Source organism: Vanacampus margaritifer, chromosome 11, assembly GCF_051991255.1.
Source record: "Vanacampus margaritifer isolate UIUO_Vmar chromosome 11, RoL_Vmar_1.0, whole genome shotgun sequence".
Lineage (NCBI taxonomy): Eukaryota > Metazoa > Chordata > Actinopteri > Syngnathiformes > Syngnathidae > Vanacampus > Vanacampus margaritifer.
In genome coordinates this window covers 16,702,400-16,723,336 of record NC_135442.1, presented here as the reverse complement: position 1 = coordinate 16,723,336, position 20,937 = coordinate 16,702,400, and the positions used below count along the sequence as shown (strand labels likewise).

Genomic DNA, 20,937 nt, shown 5'->3' with positions numbered 1-20,937 from the left:
CCCCGTATTCTCGTCTTCAGCTATTATGCACTTTGAGAGGCCGATTTACACGCCGTAAGAGGTGCTTTCATTGTGCTTCTCTTATGTACAGCGACCATTAGATGTCAATGGCTCTCACAACTAAGGCCCTTTAATTGGGACTCAATTGGGATGGGTGTAAAAAAACAACAATGAAAAAACTAAGAATGATTTCTTTAAAAAAAAAAAAAGAAGAAAAAAAAAGGAATAACTTCCAAGCAGGCCCTCAGACAATTCAGCAAAGAGCAAGAGAAAGGAAGCGATAGCGGGACAAGTTTCAATTAATTTTGCTTCAAAAGGAGGCCAGATTAAATGTTTCCTGCCTGCTGAAGTGTTCATTTCACAGAGGGGAAGCGGAGAAAGGGATAAGGGGAGGTTACGGGAGGAGGAGGAGCGGGACGGGGGCGCCATTCTTTTGGCTACACCAAATAGTGTGGCGGGGCAAAGAATGCCGCACGGCTCCGAATCTGTGTGAGAATTGTCCCGCAGACAAAAAAAAAGAAAAAAAAAAGAGGGTTGCTTTGAGAGAAGGGGGGGTTACGCCTGTTACAGCCCAATAAGGCCCGTCAGTCACAAAAGAGGCTGTGGGGGTGCGGTTGAGAGGAGGAAGGCCCCTGCTAAAGATTTTCCACACAAAAGGAAACAAGCGAGTCCATCTTTTAGCGACAAATCAGTCTGGAGGCTCCTGGGCTAATATCAATAAAAAAAAAAAAAAAAAGAGGAGAAAAATAAACAAGTGAGGGAGGGGGGACATGGGGAGGGAGGGGATTTACTGCGCCTGCCTTACAAGACTGGAGAGAATCGGACACATGCTTGCAACACAAGAAACCTCAATGCGCATGCAAAAGCAGCTGAAAAGGCCAAGAAGACCACAATGGAAGAAAGAAGAGTTTAGGTGATAGAATAGGAAGCATCCCCAACAACACGTGTGTGGACTTACTGATGTATTAGCACATTAAGCACAAGCCATGTAAATAAACAGATCACTTCTCCCTAGATGCAACAACCAAACAGCCAATTGTCAGTCTCCCAAAGATTGATGGTAAAACGTAACACAAATCTGTTTCAGATTGAAAGACATCAAGTATCAACAAGGTTGAATAAAAAAAGATGATGACATAAAAGGATTAGGGTTAGGGTTAACCCTAACCCTAAAAGGAGCCACCGGTCTTTAGAAATCTAAATCAATATAGATTAAAAGGATGGAGAAAGAGAAATGGGTGAGAATGGAACAGCTCTGGGAAGTTATGTAGCAAAAAAAAAAAATAGTCGAATCATTGACACATTTGATCAATGCTCCAAACTCTTTATTGGTCACATTTTCCCCCTAAAATTTGTGGGTGCATAAGCGACTGGTGATTGTGAATCATCACAATTACCAGTCGCTAATGCACTCACAATTATTAACTCATTCACTCCCAGCCATTTTCACTAAAACAATCTCCTTCACTCAAGGCTGTTTTAATGGATTTTGACCGATTTTGCAAGGCCCACAGAATATTGTGTTCTATTGCTATAAAAACATGAAACCTACGAAGAAAGGTTAAAGTATTTTCTTTCGTCAGGAAAAAAAAAAAGCACATTTCTATCTGTTTCCGTTTTGCAGCAATTAGCATTAGAATATAGCTAAGTTTTTACTTTTCTTTCTTTTCTTTGATCCTTCCTCGGGTCTCCTGACAACCTCACGACTCTAGCTGGATTCTGAAGTATTCGGTTTAGGTGAACAGTATGGGATTTTAAATAGGTTTTAGGTGAATTAATGAGTACACACACATTCAAAAAAAAAAGAAAAAGAAGAAAAAAAGAGAGCAATGATGATGACATGTTGAATCGGGAATACTCTCTTAAAAAAAAATAATATATATATATATATATATAGCCAAGTTTCATCATTATTTACAAATCTATTTAGAATTCTGAGTAATTGAGTTTTTTTTCCAACATGGCCCTGGTTGATCTCTCGCTCTGCTGTCACCTGCTGGCCGTTTGTGTAATAACTACCATTTCTTCAACTGTGCAGTTGAGAGGCTGCATCAAATCCTTCTGTATGCTGTAGCATAAATAAATAAAAACATTTAAAAAAAATGTCTTTGGAACATTTAAAACATTTAAAATAGAACATATTTGTACGTTTTTGGGAGCAAATGAGTTAATATTTCAGGTTGCTAACAAACTTCTGCTCCACACTTCAGTCCAATTGTTGCCGATCTTCACAAGTGATCTGCTTTGCCAACCAACATTAAGTCCAAAAGAAGAAGAAGAAGAAGGTAGGAGATGAACGCCACAGAAGAAGGTGGGCCCATGTGTTGGGAATAACCACTGTGATTGGCGAATATGTGAAAATTGGTGGGGCTTTGGGGTTATACTCTTGTAAATAATTAACAATGGTGAAAACAAACCTGGTGTGCCAGGAGACAAATGCTGATATGAGTCTCATTCGTTTTGTTAGGAAACTTTTGCGATTGAATAACAATTTTAAAAAAACGACAGGAAATTGAGTTTTCAGGTTGAGCTGTTGCACAAATTCACCTGGCTGAAGTACTTCAAGGAGACAAGTTCAATGACCTGAAAATTCTGCTGTCAATACCCACAAAATGCGTGAAGCAGGAAATTTGCTGATTATGCTGGCACTACTGACATAAACATTAAACTTCACATTTTTAGTACTTAAGCTGTATAGCTTGTTTATTTTGTTTATGTTGTGTCAAACACTTGCATTGATAATTTAAAAGACTGCAGTTCTGCCTTTATTGCAAACTCAAGTTAATATTGCTCAGTAATAAAGTAAACTTGAGAAGAAATGTAAATACAGTACTCAAACTAAAAGTCAATCGCGTGCGTGCGACAACTACATTAATAATCGAGTAATCGTTTGGAGCCATTTATTTTATTTTATTTAAAATTGTTCAAATCCACTGATTTCAGCATATCAACAGTAATTCATTGATTTATGTAGTCCTTCGTGAAAGAAGACTGATTATCTTCAAAATAAGTAATTTGCAAACATGTTTTTACTTTGGAAAACAATGACCGAACCGGTAACATAGTACAACATCAATTTATAAATAAATCACTAGACAAATATGAAATAACCACTAATCAGTGGTTAATAAATAGTAACCAAGTAAAATGTTTTTGTAATACACTTTAATGCAAAATTTAATTGAATCGGGTTAGTTGATTAATCGATTGAATAAATCGATAGATTAGTCATTCCTAAAAAAATATTTGATAGCGATAGCACTAATCCTAACTGTAGTCTGAGAGTGTGTTCGTATGGAGAAACAGAGCACTCCTTTTTAGACTGACAAGTCAATTCAATTCCCATAAGGAACAACTGTATTCAAGTTTGAAATGTGACTTTGAACAGATCGCGTTTCACATTAAATCTTACACTGCTGCTCTGTTATTGGGCATAGTTCAGATTTGATTAAATACATTTTGAGCTGTGACATGTTCCGGTTACAAAGTAGTCTTGAGTGAGCTAAGGCAAAGGCACAGTTGTGAGCTCCATTACGCTTATGAAGCAAATCTGCACAAATGTCTGCCTCTTGAGCTGCAGCCAAGAAAAACACTATGGTCCATCCCGGAGTCCTGCCACAGGGATCAATTCCCACTTTTACTGTGAAATGGAAAAGCATGTTATGATTGCTTTGAAGATTCCCGTGGTTTCATCTTACTTCTTGGGTTTGTGTAAGGATACCACTACGTTTCATGGACCCAGAGGACATGGGAAGATATATCACAGAGTTTTTTAAGTTATGTTCTTTGTATGCACAGTTTAGTTTTGTTGAAATAGGTCATATATGGTAGTTTTACATTGTAAACCCTTTTTATAATTTCTATTATATAACCAAATGTCAGTGATTGATTATGGGACGTTTAACGCTGAATTGGTGTCATTTTCAGCATCCACATCACACAGGTCACCACTGCTATAAGATGGAAAGTAAAAAAGAAAATTTTAACCAAGAATAAAAACCTTCATGGCACAATAATTCAAGAACTTACCCACTGGACTTCTTGATTGTCTTCCACTTTGGGTAACATAAGGGCAGGTGGGAGAACCTCAGCCTGTAGGACAACTTGTAGGTCAGCCTCAGCTAAACCACTGGACACAGAGTTAACCCTCACACACTTCTCCGTCCGGCCCAGGTTCAGTTCAGCCAACATCCTGGCAATGTTTTCCCTGGCCTCTGTCTAGAACAGTGGAAAAGCGTTGAAATTAGAACACGTGGTGTTGTGACTGATAAATCATATCTAGTGGCGACAACTGCACATTTAGGCACAAAACAATAAAACACATTGTACTTTGTTCTTTTAAAGTAAACATTGTGCAAAAACAGCAGGAAAGGAGGTGAGGACGATAGACAGAGGGAAAAGAAAATCAAAGTGAGGGCCTGCAGTTCCAAATTCTACCAGTAACAAAACATATGCTAGTATATTTAAAACAGATGCCAGGGAATGAAAAAGGAGTCTTGGAATGGTGGGAATGATGTCCTGTTACTCAGACGAGAGAGCTTTCTCTCCCTGGGAGAAATGTGGTCTGAGTTAAGCAACATACGGAAACGGAAGCTTATAAGTTGTCGGGTTTGATCAGAGACTGGAGCTGTTGATGGACCATTTGGGTTTTTTAATAATGCTAGTCATTGTATGAGCGAAAACTACTTTTTTAAAGCTTAAGTGAAATAGACAGGATGGGCAACAGGCAATTCTGGTGATCTTGGAGAAGTTAGCTTGATCAGCTAAGGTTTAAATAGCAATAGTAAACTTTACAGTGTAATATACTGTATACCAAAATAACGGTGATGAAAGCGAATGGAATAAGGTACCCAGGAGGCAAAGATAGCCTTTCAATAAAATGACATTTTTGGAGTTTGCTCAACCAGAAACATTTAGCCTTTGTTAAAGATGGCTTATGCTTTCGCATAAACATTTTTGCTCAGAACCTCAGGCTCATGTCGCTTTCCTTTCTGCCACTGTGTTACACTTGATTGCTTCTGTTTAAACACGGCAGTGACGTTTCACTGTTAAATTTTGACATTTGTCCTCCAGATGTTTTTATTTTCACAATCAATCAACTGTATAAAGTATAACCCTCTGGTAAAAAAAAAAAAAACAACTTGTAAAAAATACAGACTTATGTATCAAAGGGAAACATTACACAATTATAACATGAAGAGCCATACATCAACATCCATGTAAAGTTATGTTGATTTGCATTAAATTAGATCATACAAGAATTTATGGGCGCACGATCATCAACATGGGACATAGACAGAGACACAATTATGAGCTAATGGAATGCTTAACTGCACTTGAGATTATGAACAGCCTTCCAGACTCAATCAAATATTGTAGCAAAGCACATGTACTTAAAAAAAAAAAGACAGCATTTTAAAGGGGTCAATGTTGGTCATGTGGGGTTGGCCTCAACAAATGCCTAACATGATGATCTTGGAACCTCTCATGGCACCGTTTTACCGTCACGCTCACGAGCCAGCAACGACCGCAGGCTTCATCTTTGTAATTTAAAACGCAAAGGGTTATTTACAAGGCCATAATTCACGTTTCATAAACCTGCCAGGACATCCGCTGTTTTTGGCGACCGTAGAAAACTGATTCATGTGAACTACTGTCTGACACTGACCAGTGGACCAAATCAACTGCCATCTACAAATCAAACGACACTAAATATTGTTGGATCAAATAGACCGAGAAAAGTTGAACGGTTTTATTGTAACTAGAAACTGATCATTGCTGCACTTCTCTTGTAATAGCATTCCTGAAACCACGATGCCGTTCCTGAGATCAAGACGCTAAGAATGTAAGAGAAGATGTCAGCTCGCTGAGCATTTTTTTTGTCTGCAAAGTAAGGAATATTATTCCACAAGACACCTTGACCCCTATGGGTTGAGCTACTCAGTGCTTGAATAAAGCCCTTTGAAAAGAAGGATTTTTACATTAATGGGCAGCCGTCCAACAAGTTGCTTCAAAGCTCCCTCCTCATATCACCTGGTGCCCCACGGAGCGCTCTCCCCAACATCAGCTCCATCTCCTCTTTGATTCCCTCCATCATCTTCATCATTAGAAGCTGACATGCAGGGAAGGCAGGTAGGCAACTAGTCAGCCAGTGAAGGCAGGGCCTCTGAACGTGAGAGAACAAGCAGCTCCTTAACGTGCATCCTGAAACTTGGAATCCTGCCGAGTCCAATGTACACTTCACACAGCATGGCTACCGCCTTGTTGACATCACATCCGACTAGAAAATGAACATGGAGTTAAAGTTCAATAAGGAGGATCTTTTCTCGTTCTCTTCACTCTACCGGGAATGCCTGCCCGCTTTCCAACAGTCACGATTCCAACATCACTAAACCTGAAATAAAATGGCCAACGCCTGTTTCAAGATTTTCCAAAGCAGAGGCTCTTAAACCTGGGATCCAATTGCTCAGGTTCAAAGCCTTGTAGCCCTGACAGACAATGCTGCTATCCCCAACTTATTGTAGTCATTTTCTCTACTCTTAATTCTTGCAGAATCACAAAATGATTTGCAACTAATTGAACCTAATTTAAATTAGCATCTTAACTCATGCAAATGCCAATGTGATTAAGAATAATTGAATGTTCACTAGGTCAGATAGAACGAGTGCCTGTATATTTATTTGGATTTGCACCAAAACAAAGAGGGTTCTTGGTCCATCCACTCACAAAGGTTTATGGAATTGTTTACTGAGAGCTACATCTTGGGTACTGATTAATGCAAAGGGCTACCAAATTGATACACACTTCTGAAATAAATTACCTTTAATAACGATATTATACAACAGGGTTCACCAATTCCCGTGCTCGAGGTCTGGAGTCCTGCATGTTTTAGATGGTTCCACCCACTAGCACGCTTGATTCATATAATCAGCTCATCAGCATGCCTGATAACGATCCTGATCTTCAGTACCTGGTGTGTTGGTAGGCGGAAACATCTAAAACCTGCAGGAGTCCGGACCTCAAGGACCGGAATTGGTGAACTCTGTTATACAATATTATTGATAAATAATTACATTCATTTATGTGAAGACACTGATCATGTTAAATTATCACAATATGCAATACTAAGAGCTATTTTTGCAACAGGTCTGAGGGCTCATGTGGTAATCGAGGGCGATCTGGTGCCCGCAAGCACCTTAATTAATGGTGCCTCTGCACTAACTTGAAAGACCAATGAATTTTTTTGCTGTTCAAAAACGTCATAGCAGTTGACATGAGACGTTAAAGGTGACAGTATCCTTTTGCTTCGTCTTCTAAATAGCCCTTTCAGATGTTTATTTTGTCATTATTTTGCATTATTACCTTCCTGTAATTCCAGGCATCAGCTCTTCAGTTTCTAGTCGTTGCTAAACGGTCCATTTTGCTCGATTAGTTTGTTACTGTTTCAATATGCCAATAATGTATTCATGCTTCATGACCTGAGCACCTTAACACTGCACCTGCAGATTCAGTCATGCAAGCTGTTCTCCCTGTAAGGCAGGTGCGCTCATTTCCAAACAAGCAATTATCTGATCATCTAGATCACAGGTTCATTATAGATCATTTGCTCACTTGGGCTGGTTTTGAATGGGCATCAAATCTTGAAAACACATTTATTCTTGGTACATCAATTTGTGGTTTTGACAGGAATACTCTCAATGCCATTGAATTCCGAAACCCATGTTGCTTCGGTCTATAGTATTTGCTCACCTTCAAAATCGATCTCCAAAGTACATGCAACCCACCTTGCATAATCAGCAGTTCTTTGAAAACATCCACATGTTCATGTCAATAAGTCCAATAATGGAGTGATTATTGGACTTATTGACATCCATACCACTGAATAATAAAACTGAATTGTGACCTAGAGTCAAGAAGCTACTTTCCAATTCATTCTGCAGACATGCTGCTCCAGGTTTCAGCTTTTGGTTCAAATGCTGCAATTCCCTGCTCATTAGATTCTGTTACATCACCACTTTCATCAAATATACTATATGTTACAATGTTGTGTATGTCCAGGTTAATGTTCCAGGGAGCTGTTTTTACTTTCAAACTTTAGTTTCCCTTAGGTGAAATAATAATATACAAACTACAAATAACATTGTTTAATATTTGATAATGGAGTTTCAACAAATAAAGACCTCCTTCGTAATAGTCTCATTCTCTCATCTGTAGTTGCATAATTAAACAGCGGTGTAGAGTTCAACAACCCTGCGTGGCACGTGGTCTAACTGCGCAAAGGGTGGTTAGACCCGATGTTTATAATTTTACAGATGAGGAGTACGGCAGATGATGACAGGGAGAGCTGCAACACTGTGGGAGAGGTCACATTTGACGTCGGTCTTGGCCAATCAAAGTGGCTCCTTTCATTCCCTTTAAATGTGGCGCACTAGTCACACACTAGGGCAGGGGTAGGTAACCCTGGTCCTCTAGAGCCGCTGTCTCGCCTGTCTTCCATGTCTTCATGCACCAACACAGCTGATTTGATGAACAGGATCATTATTAAGCTTCCACAGAGATTGCACATGAGCTGATAATATGAGTCAGCTGTGTTGGAGGAGGGAGAAATGGAAAACAGGCGGTACAGAGGCTTTCGAGGACCAGGGTTCTCTACCCCTTCACTAGAGTCTCAACATGATGTGGACACTTGGAGACAGTCTCCCTAGCGGTGATCGGTCATGTGATCCTCATTGCTGTGGGATGATTTAAAAAACAAAACAATACAATGATTCAGAGAGTTTGAAGCCCGCTGTTCAGTTATTTAGGAATTAAATATGTCACATTAGACCGACTATCTACCCTGTACTGGTGTTAGATGTCGATTGAAAACGCATAAGATTGCGATAGACTTTTTGCCACCAAATTGTCACACCACCAGGCACATCTGCAAGACTCTCCTTCAGCTGTGCCAGCCCGCCCAGCTTGGCAAACAAGTGCAGTGACTTTTGTGCTGATAAGAAAATCAGGATTCGCCTGCATTTGCGCCGTGGCTCAGGTGCATTGTTTATTTTCATAGACATTCATTGCCCTTAATATGAAAGCTGCATTGTCACCATATTTGGCTAACAAGGACTGTACATAATGCCAGAAAGTCCAGGCAGTACGCTTTGGAATGGAGGGTGTTTACTGTATGATCAAGCCAGGAATGGATCCATCTACTGGATTGGGTTAGGGTTAGGAGGCTCATTCCCCATTTGTGAGTTTTGGCAGACTATTTGTGAATTTCCCTTGAGTCTCCTGGGTCTATTTGGTGTCAAGCACACGTTTAAACCTGGAGGTAAACACATCCACATACTTAAATACGAAATATTCAGTATTCATGGGCCAACAAACTAAATCAATATTTCCCAAGAGCTTGTCAAGAGTTTAGTCATTCGAGACCACTTCAAGGCAGAGCAGATCTTTCAGTGTCCTCCGGAATAACACACCAAGCACTCAACTGAGGTCATGTAGCAGTTGACAGTTGGCCGCATAATTTATGTAAAATTGAAAATCTCTAGTGTCGGACACCAGTTCATGCATAGGCCATAGCTCATATCATGACTGCACTGCCAACAGCAAAAAGGTAATAGCGCGTAATAATGTCATGCACTGAACATCTAATCTCCGTTCAGCTGCTGCTCGCACCACAACGAGACAGGTCTTTCTCTGCTTCACTGGCTCATAGGAAGACCAGCGGAAGAAAAAACATCACTTTGCTGATTCATATGCATCAGTGACATCGTTAAGCCCCGTGACCACAAGGCTGTACTGTTTGATACACTTTTTCTCCACCAATTTAAAGTTCCAAAGAGCAGCATATTGAAATTGTGGTTAGTTGTTTGAAATTGTATTTAGCATTGTCCTTCTCTGTATGTCCTTCTTTGATGAATCTCCAATGAAGGATGCAAAACTTACTTTTCCCCCATATTGCTGGCGTTGGGCTGAAACCCTCATAAATCACATTTAGGTAAATTTAATATTTTTTCAAAAAGCTATACTATTGGTCACTACGCACGTGTGGGTAACATGTTACAAATTACTGACCAATATAAAGTGTTGAAAAAGGCTTGGTCACATCGATAATGGAATGTTAATGTTTGAGAAAAAAACAAACAGTTTTTGGGTCTCCTGAAAAGTGACTATTTTGGAGGTACAAGGTTTCGGCCAGACACCAGCCGATATTCATTTTTTTTTCCTTTCTTTTTTACAGAGGCATTCTGAGACAATGGCTAAATTTGCACATAAATATTGCATTATTATTTCTTGCTCTAAGCATCCAAAGTTACTCACCAGTTACTCGGTACTTCAGCAGTCCCACCCGCCCCACTGAATACTTACTCTTAGTAATTATTTGGAGGACTACTTTTACTTATAACTCTAATGTAACACTACTCTAAGTAGAATTTTTCACTATACCCACCTCTGCTGGGATATTTCTGTGTAGCCCTTGCATAGCTAAATAATCAATAATTTATTTACAATGGAACTAAGGAATCTTCAAATGTTGTACAGTAATTTCTGGACTACAAGGCACACCTTACTATAAGCCGCGCTAGCTAAATTTGGGGAATACTCGAGTTTGTAACACATATAAGCCGCACACGACTGTAAGCCACAGGTGTTTTAATGTTACCGCACCGGTGGTTCCCGCTACTTTCTTTTCCATAATGAGGGTGTAGATTGTCTCGCTCTCGTTATGTCTCTCCTACTGTATTTGGGCTCACTTGGTTTGTTTTCCTCTGCCTGATGCTCTTGCGCTTCTTTTATAGTAAACCCCCTTGTAATCTCATGGATAAGCCACACCTTTGTATTAGCCGCAGGGTCGAATGCAAGGGAAAAAAGTAGCGGCTCGTAGTCCAGAAATTACGTTAGTTATCGTTTCATATGTTGAGTTTTTTGGGTTACAGGCATTTAGCTTTTTCAGTCACTCTAAAGTATGCTTAAGTAAGTTATCAAAAAATTGGTGTGCATTTTGTTTTGATTGTGTTCATAATTGTTTTGTGGCAAACCAAACTAAACTCAACTAAAATATTGCATAACTCATCTTGACATCTTGTAGTGTTTTAAAACAAACAACTGATCGTAATTTACGGCTATTTCTGCATAGACCTTGCAAAATTGACAAATGGGGCAATCCATTTCAAACGAGAACACCATAGCTTAAATAGCAGTATTTCTGTAACTCTCACAAGAACATTGTGCCATTGAAATTTGCTTTCAATTAGGTAAACACAAACCATCTAAAAGTTAACTGCCAAGCTGTTTCTGCTGTAACCCTGTTGGTGGCGTGCTTACTAAGCCTTCAGTAGTTGAGGTCAACAGTGTTTGTGTACTTGTCTGCTAAAAGTGTCTAAGTGCACGTGCGCGGTTGCATGTCTGCATCCGCAGGCTCATGAGAATGAGTGAGGTGCCTAGCCCTCCCTCCCACCGTGCCTGCCGAGCCACTGTGCCATCTGGAGAGGAAATAGAGTGTGAAGTACAGTATAGTTTGGGAGCAAGCTCCGTAGCAGTGGCTCAGCAGTTAGTTCATTAGTTCCAAATTTCCAAGGATTAGGAGAGAATCTCTAAGGCAGGGAAGGCAGAGGGGGGCAAGGGGCGGAGGGTGGAGGGACCCATGTGGGGAAAGGAGACAGAGAGACACACGCCAGGGAGGGAAAAAGTGGACCATAGGGCAACGCAGAGACCAGGAGGGAACCATCTTAACCCTGAGGAACCTGCAGTGTAGGGCCGAGTACACAAGGGGGGCAAAAAAGATGGTGAGGAAAAGATGAGGACAGAGGACAGGTGTAGCCGTCAGTTTCGCTCCAGGGTTTTAACTCTCCCTTTTCCTCCACCCCACTGATCTTACAGATATGTTGATATGTGTAAGAGTGTTAAGAGCAGTCAGCCTTATCTTCCCTCCCTTCTCTCCCCTACGGGTCCATGCTGACAGTTAGCAAGCTCTCTGTGGCTTTGACCCTTTGGTCCATCTCTTATCCCGGCTTCCTAAGCAGCCGGCGCTACTGCCAAGATGGAGGGCGGGCATTTGAGTCAAAGTGGCAAGCAATTAATATGGGCACTCAGATAGTTTTAAAGGTCAAGGTGGCAGATCATGAAAAGAATACATTAAAAAGGTATATTTACAAGAAAATAAACTAGTAAAAATTTAAGGTTTTGTATACAGAAAAAAATACATAACTAATAAATAAACAAAAAATTTTAATATGCATTTCAGGCCAGAAGTTGGCAATGTCACTTTGTAAAGAAAAACTTCATGTGTCGCAGATAATAACATCATGTTTCTTTTATTTTTGCCAGCCTTGTGGCTACCAGCATCCTTGCAGGGATCAATAACTTAAATTTTAGATCTTTTTTTAGACCTTTTTAGACCATTATGAGAAAATGAGCTCGCTATGACTTCAAGTGTCTTCAAGCCCAAAGTCCCCTAATTTTTTTTTTCATACTTTGCAACGCGCCGAGTGCCTATTGCCTGCTACCTCTTCCAACCAGCTGGAAAACTCGGTACTTTCAAGCCAATTCTTGTTAAACTGACATTTACCACTTTTACAGAAACATGTTCACACTCCCCATTTTGACTAACTGCATAAACTCGGTGGAAACGAAAACTTGAAAAGTACGGTACGTGGTAGTGGACACATTGAGCCATCTAAATATAATGCTGCATTCACACCAAAAGCATAAGGAACTTTTCGCCTCGCTTTACTCACTAGTGTTTTACTGCCGGAGTGTACACGGCCGCTTCATTTGCACACACCAGAGATGGGGGCTTTGCTTTGCTTCGCTTTTCGCAGCCACTTCCACTATGCCAAAACTCTCAGAAAAAAAAGTTTCAACATTGCAATCAAGTGGCCAACACTGTGCTATAATGTTTTAGCCAATGCAGGGTTCTACGTTAAGCCTTTCCGGGTGGTGGCCCAGAACCAGCACTGGCCCTGTATATCACGAGCCTTGGGCTGATACCTCACATCAGAATTGGGTTAATTTAACACTTTTCAAATAAATACTATTAATCGTCCTGACGTGAGCATTTTTTTAAATGTCTATTAATTTATTTTACAAACGATTCACCAATCTCAAGTATTGAAAATCGCTTGCTTTCTTTGATGATGCAATGCCAATGATTGAACAAACATTCAGTTTTTGAGGATGACGGCAACACAGCACATCACATTACTAGAACTCGCCACTTCATCACCGCAAACGCGACACCACTTGGAAAAAAGATGAGGGTAAATAATGTAATGATTCCAAATAAGAGATAAAATAATCCACAATTAGTAAAACATAACTCTAAAACATTGTATATTATTAAAGTGTTGATAAAATTTCTAGGGGCCATTTGTATTTTTACCAGTGTCCAGACACCCTGTGCAATACAAAATAAAATTAATTTTAAAAACTAACTACGTAGATAAAATACAAAGTAAAATATCTAGTGGCCATATAAGTCACATTCAAAATATGTGGTTGCACAAGTTTTTTTTCCAAGACAAGTCCAAATAATTTAATTCAATACAACAGCGTGCCTAAAGTAGCTCCCATTTAACTGGTTTCCACACAAACTGCAGTGTCTCCATCTGAACACTTAGTGGCACACTGGGTCGCACCCATATAATGACATAGAGAGCCGAAGAAGAGAGCCGCGAAAGGATTCTTTAGCGTCATGTGCTAACTTCAAATCGAAGCTGTTAATAATGAATTAAATCAAATAAATACAAAACTAATTGCTGAGAATGCTGCCAGATTAACTCAATGTCCGCTACAGGCACAGACAGCGACCCCCACCCAATTGAAAACTATTTGTGGCGATCAAAGACTTATCTGTCATGATCCCGAACGCAACAAGCTAGATGCTATGCTAACCGCTACGAACGACCCGCCCACCCGAACTACATTGACTACAATACAAACGCACCCCCTCAAATGCACCCCTTTGGTTTTGGTGGGGACGTTTTTCAGCACGCAGACAATATAAACAACGTAACAGGCACTTTTTTTTTCTGCTGACAGTTCTCGGAATGTACGGAGCGGATATAAGAATTTAAGAATTGGGTAAATTAAATTTTAGACCTGGGATTAAAATATGGGTGTTTTTTTTAAAGACATTTAAAGCCTAAAATTTAAGGTTTTGAATTTGAGACTTAACTCTTTGACTGCCATGGACGTTAAAAGACGTCAAGTAAAAACCTACGGAGGGCCGCCAATGACGTTAAAAGACGTCATCCAATTTATTTAAAAAAGTTTTTTTGAAACGGGTGGAGGGAAGCCTTGGGCAGCTGTGGTGAAAGTTTCAAGCAGATCTAGTTAGCCTAATGACTATTTTTGGCCCCTACATGGCAGTAATGACTCTCTTTTGACAAGATTGGGTAGGCGTCAGTAGAAGACGTGAGGCGGAGCTAGAGGGGACAATGGCTGGGGAAGGGAAGAGAACATGGCGACCGGTTGCAAGCGGCTCACGCTCGAGCAGTTTTTTTCAAAGACGAAAAGCATCGACCAACGCTAAAGAGCACATTGATGACGAAGATGATCATCATCGATGATGATGATGGTGACTCCGAGGTTGGAAGCATTGACGCGGCAGTAGAAGACGTGAGGCGGAGCTAGATGGCTGAAGAAGCTAACAATGGCGACCGGTTTCAAGCTGCTCACACTTGGGAATTTTTTTCAAAGACGAAAGGCATCGACCAACGCTAAAGAGCACATTGATGACGACGATGATCATCATCGATGATGATGATGGTGGTGACTCCGAGGTTGACGCTGAAGTTGCAAGCGTTGACGCGGCGGCTATGACGACGTCATAAAGGTTCACCGGCTAGCGATGCTAACACCGGAAAAAACGGAGCACAACCGAGCACGCTCAGGCGGACGTTCAATCGGACGACGAAGAGTGCCCCGAGTCCAATGCATATTCATCGGAGGAGTGGGTACAGTCTGCTACTTGCTATTCCCCGGAAAAAAAGGCCGTCAAGAAAGTGTAACGTCTGCACGCGAAAGGAGCCATCGCAAGTGAAACTAATCTGTTGTGCAAATCCTGCTGCGTCTCCTTGCACGCATGGGAGCGTTACAAAAAGAAAAACTGTATTTGAAACATCCACATAATTGTAAATAGTACCACAGTTGCACACATTTGTAAATAGTTTGCGAAATTGTTTTGTCAAATTGTTACACTGTTGAATGGAAATAAACGTATTTTGCAACCCAAAAACACTTTTTCATTGTTGGTGATAGCGTTTTACAGAAGTAAAGCACTATTTAGGTGTTTGTGGCATCATTCATGGACAAAAAGAAGTGTACAATTCACTAGAGTGCATGAAATAACATCGTTTCACAAAAAGCTCTTTTTCTCCGCTTTTTGTTTCAAAACAGAGCATTTCGGTGAAACTAACCATTTTCTATTGTTGATTACTGAAGAACGGAATAAGGTAGAAACAAACTTTTTTTTCTGATGAAAGATGAGAGTTCAATCTTTCATTTGGTAGTATGTGTGTTTCCATAGTCCAAACAACATTTTCTGTGGACCTTGAAAGAGCAGTCAAAATGCTTAAATCGGCTGGCACTGGCGACATCCCGTTTCTGAAAACGTCTGGCAGTCAAAGAGTTAAAGACTTTTTAGACCCGTGGGAACCCTGGGCTACACATGGTGATAAAAATATTAAAAAATATTAAGGATGCTTAATACCATATCGGTACTCGCCCATCCCTAAAAACAGCTTTTCTGTGATGCAAAACAGTACTGGAAACAACCAAAACAATAATAAATGATTGTATACTGTACCTTACCATTACCTTCAGGTATTGTTCTAAGAGGCTGGATTTTTGATACAACTGTAACCTTACTTCTCATTGCCCAGGTGAACGTAATATTGTGGCCATTTACGTGAAAGAAGTGGGTTGAAAGGGCACTTCTTACACAGAGTTAGAACCTGGGAATTCCTCCTGAATGGCTGCATTCCTGTGGACCAAAGCTGTGACATCATCACGGGGTCACAGCTCTGAGCTGTCAGTCACGCAGGCCATCATCTTATTGTCTTTGTCTAACTACAGGAACAGCCTGCAGCCATATCAATCATCTTTATTATCATGACTTAAAAACCTTTGTTAGCTCACTTTTTTTCTTTTTTGTACCCAGGCCCACTCTTTATCCCGCTCTCCAATCACAATTTCATGGACAGTTCAGGAGGGCCAATGGGGAGGTGGCGTAGGCGGGAGGAGAATGCTTTTAACCTGCTGCATCTGCCGCTTTCCCGCTGCTTGCCCAGTGGGACGTGGTCACCTTGTTTTAAAGGAGGCTTGGGAGGGGGGCACCACTGCCTTTATACCACTATAATAGGGAGAAATGTGCTTGTTTTAAACATCTTACTTAGGTAGTTTGCCTTTAAGGGACTACTAAGTGTGAAAGCACCTGTCGGCCGAAGAATTCTTATTTAGGTCAAAAGTAAGCGCATGACTTGTGACTGATTTTTTCCCCCCATTAGGTTCAATGCATATCAATATTAAGAACAACAAACAAAAGTGACAAAAATATCATAAATCTGCACCTTTACCAATTATTTAACAATGAAATGATTTTTCCTTGTCCCATGGCCCACCCTTTTATGCGGGAATATATTTTGTACCATATATTTTATTATATAATGTATACTAACTATACTATACTGTTTTTATTTGGTGAAACGTTTGCATGTCTATAAAATACTTATAATGCTATTTATAAAGGGACGAGCATCTTATAGTTTGATTTAGAATTTTTTTTTTTAATGCATGTACAGTATCACCATATCCAAAACAAAAACAATTGTTGCAATTAAAGTGAAAAAAATTAAAACATAAAAAAATTAAGTATGTGTCTTCAATTGGCAGTGTTGATATGTACATTTGTTTTTAATAAACCTCTGCTTATTGCATTTAAGAAACATACAAACTGCACACACTTGAATTGTGTTGTCCGGTTCCATTCGAGCTTTTAGGCTCCAAAAATATTTCATCATGTAAACCACCGTTCGTTAAAAAATACCTTTTTTAAACATGGCCAAGATCTAAAATTTGATCACAAGCAGTCCATTTTACACTGTAACATTCGGGCCTTTCCCGCCTTCTTTCTGTCCTGCTAAACGAAACAGACACAAAATCGACCACCTTCATTGATAGTATCAAAACTGTAACAGAGGTGGGACGTTGGTTTTGTGTCAGGGTATTTCTCCGGTGTTGGGACTGCCATATGAAGTAACTGATACTCACTTCGCCCATCCTGTGGGATTGAAAGCAAGTTTTTAATACAGCACACCAGATGCTGGTGCTGATGTTTTTACTTTGGATACTGTGTCGGAATATTACCCCCCCCCCCCCCTATTTTTGTGTATAATGCACAAGCAGATCTCGTTACACCTTTCATGTGGCTATTGCATGGGACCTTTGAATAAAACAGGCTCAAATAGTGTGCAAACCTGCTAAATAGCTTTTGTGTATCCTGCTAGCTAAGAAACAACTTTCTTGTCTTGGCGGAGGTAATTTGGGATCGCTACCTTTTTGGTGAGGGCAACGCCATCTTCGCAATCCAGGACGGCGCAGTCAACGTCCAGTGTGGCCAGTTTTCTCAGCTTTCGCTCATCATTGCCAGGGCAATAGAGCACGGCTCTGCGGGGTACATAATTCAGCGAAGCACCCGCAGCGTCATGGTGGTGACGCCAGCCCAACTTGAGCCAGACATCCTCCCTGTCAACACCAAAAGATATGCAGAACATAAGCACACAAATACAGAGTAATTCACATATTTGCTGCATTAATTGGAAGACCTTATACAGTATGAATGCAGGGTTGAGGACATTGAATAATTAAAGGTTGTTGTTGCATTCATCTTCATAATATAAATAGCTTTAATGGTATAAACATGGTGACTACAGTGAACATTTTTTTTTTAAAGTCCTATTTGCCCTTCAGCTGCTCAATGAAGTGGAGGGGACATATGCAATGACCTGGGCTTTAGTTTTCTTTTATTGAAGACAAACTCACCCAAACACTCAGCCACTCATATGCTAATGTAGTCACACTGCTCCGTGTCTGGGGGAGTTGGCGAAGGTGCTTGTTGTGGTTGTAACAGAGTCGAGTGGAACACAGACCGCCGGCAAGGCCAGGTTTGATAAAAGCAGCATGAATGAGTTGCTATGAGTAGGGCTGCTTGATTATGAAGAAAATATAAATCACGATTAATTTGGTAATAATTAAAATCACAATTAAGACAATCTTTTTTTTTTGTTGTACAAAACAAGAAAATGTTTAAAACATTTAGACAAATAAACAAAAATTAAAACACTATTATTACACAAGTTCTTTTTGGACCAAACAAGATTGAATGAATTAAGTCATTTTAAAGTAAAAAGGTGCAAGGTTGCAGGTTGTTTACATTGTTTATTTTGTAATTGTGGAGTGTAGTAATCTAAACTGCTATTGAATTTCGATTAATTGCACAGCGCTAGCTATGAGTATAAACATGTATGATCCTATGCCACCCACATCAACAAAGCCCCCCCAAGTAGTTTAAACAAATACCTTTGGTCTGCAAAGTGCGAAACACTGCTCCTTTTAATTATTAATTGAAATACAAACCAATGCTGCATAGTGTTTCTTTACTGTTAATAAGTGACACCAACAGGCAGGCAGGCATATTACAGTATTTTTTATTTTTTTAATTGGACTGTGTGACCAGAGATCGGGAACACTGTCGGTTGGCAATGAAGAAATCCATTAAAAGGACTGTCTAGACTTTGAGTTTGCGCCATATAATTTATTTGATTGTTACTAACATGTCTGTGAGATTCGTTTTTCAAAAAATATTTGCAGTTTAATACATTCTATAGAAACTTTATTTGTATATACTGTATGCCTCCATTGTTGTTTGTCGCAACGCATTTAGTGCGTAGTGGCGTAGAATGGCGGCTGTCTCTCTGCCGAGCAATGCAAAACGGGTATAAAGAACGTGAGGTAAGCCTCCGTAGCACTCCTAAAACAACGATCAAAACTCTTGAATGTGTCTGGTGAATGACGAGAGCATGGGGTGGGGAAGAGTGACTGTCGTTTTTTTAGGAACGGTACAAGGCTGACTTTCTTAATATCCATTTTGCATTGCTCGGCAGAGAGCCAGCCGCCATTCCACACGGAATGCATTGCAACAAATAACAATGGCGGTGTATGTACAAATACAGCTTCTACAAAATGTATTAAACTGGAAATGATTTTTGAAAAATTAATCTCATAGTTTTGTTCGTAACAATCAAATAAATCATATAGAGCAAACTTGTCACTACAGTCAGGGTTCCTTTTAAGGTAGACCAGCAATATATAAAGGCAAGTTGCGAGGCATGCTCAGAAAAACTTAAATTTATTAGTTTCAGTACATGCAGAGATGTTCATCACAGCATCGCGGCCAGTGTGACAAAGAAAAAAAAAAGTCCAGATGCAGAGGGAAAACTGCTGAGTTTTAAATTTGTGCTTTCGCTACACTGCAAACACTAAAATCTTAAGTAAGATATAATTTCTTAAATGTAACCTAAATTTACTTAATTTGATTCAACAAGTTATTTTTATTTAAAATTAAATTGTCAGGCAAGATCATTGTGCTTATTTTAAGATATTTATTACTTAATTATCTTATTTGATCAAGCAATCTTGGCATTGAGCGTTAACAGCCAGTTTTAAATACTGTGAGGATTAAAACAAGCATTTCCCACATTTTAAGACGGCAACTAACCAACATCAAAGGCCCTGAACTGGGGTTTAAATGAGTTTTCTTATTTTAAGATTTTGCATAATCCAATAATAAGATAAATGGAAAAAAATACAAGTATGAAAAGAGACGAGTGCAATATGGTTCATATCGTTATATTTACTAAGCTTATTTTTCCTTCTTTCAGTACCAGCTCAGTCCTGCCTCACGAATGCCGCCATTTTGCAAGCAGGTAAAAGTTGACCGAATGTTCCATATTGTCTTGATATTCAGTTTTTACACGCCTGTACTCCGCATCATAGCTACATTTGCGACTATATCACGTGTATTATGTGCAACAGAGCTTTGGAAATTGCATGTCAAAAGGTAGCAGCTGCATTTGTTGTCATTACAATATATGCAGGCTCTCTCTCACAGTATATTCGCTCCATCACCATATACTGTATATATATATATATATATATATATATATATATATATATATATATATATATATATATATATATATATATATATATATATATATATATATATATATATATATATATATATATATATATATAAGAAAATTCCTGCTGCTGTAGTAAACAGCTTTTGTCGTTGTGATTTCTGTACTATTTGGCAGTGGTGCACCAGTACTTACTGCAGGTTAAAATGTGATGATGTGAATGGGTGAATGTGAGGCATTGTAACAGCTTTAGGCACCAAATAGTGTAGTTAAAAGTGCTATATAAAAAGCAGTTAATTTACCATTTACCAGATCTGTTATTATGGAATGATAAAAGACATTTAATTGACAAATATTCAGAAAAAATAATGAAAACACCCTACATAGCCTGGAAATAATAATAAAGCTTTCATTGTTAAATGTTGCAGTAGAATATGGTTGTAAAATGTTTTGTAGAAGATGTATTAAGCAAATTAAAATATAAACAAGAGCTGTTGTTCAAAAACGCTGTCTATAATTATTCTGTGAAGCGAGTGCAGATTTCCAAGATGTCTTTTGTAGAATATCATCAACATATCGTTAGAGTATATATTTTTTTTTAATACCGAGATTGTAAAAAAAAATTTGTGCCCATATCGCTATGAATCGCTACCTTGAAAATGCTTTATTTGGCCACTCTAAGAGCTAAATGGTTAGAAAGAGATACATTTAATTACAGTGAGAATTCTCTCACTGCTAAATCTCA

General features: G+C 39.3%; 1 protein-coding gene across 7 annotated transcripts in view; it reads right to left on the bottom strand.

Moving 5' to 3' along the window:
• The window catches only part of clybl (citrate lyase beta like), a 73,999-nt gene that overhangs the window by 20,931 nt on the left and 32,131 nt on the right, over window positions 1-20,937 (bottom strand). For all 7 annotated transcript variants that reach the window (XR_013295959.1, XR_013295960.1, XM_077580364.1 and 4 more), the window contains exons 2-3: window positions 17,547-17,736; window positions 4,030-4,218 (exon numbers count right to left, since the gene is read on the bottom strand). Coding sequence is in view for 5 of the 7 variants with exons in the window: in XM_077580364.1 (XP_077436490.1) it covers window positions 4,030-4,218; window positions 17,547-17,736 (379 nt within the window). In the remaining 2 variants the exon portion in view is untranslated. The remainder of the gene's footprint in view (window positions 1-4,029; window positions 4,219-17,546; window positions 17,737-20,937) is intronic.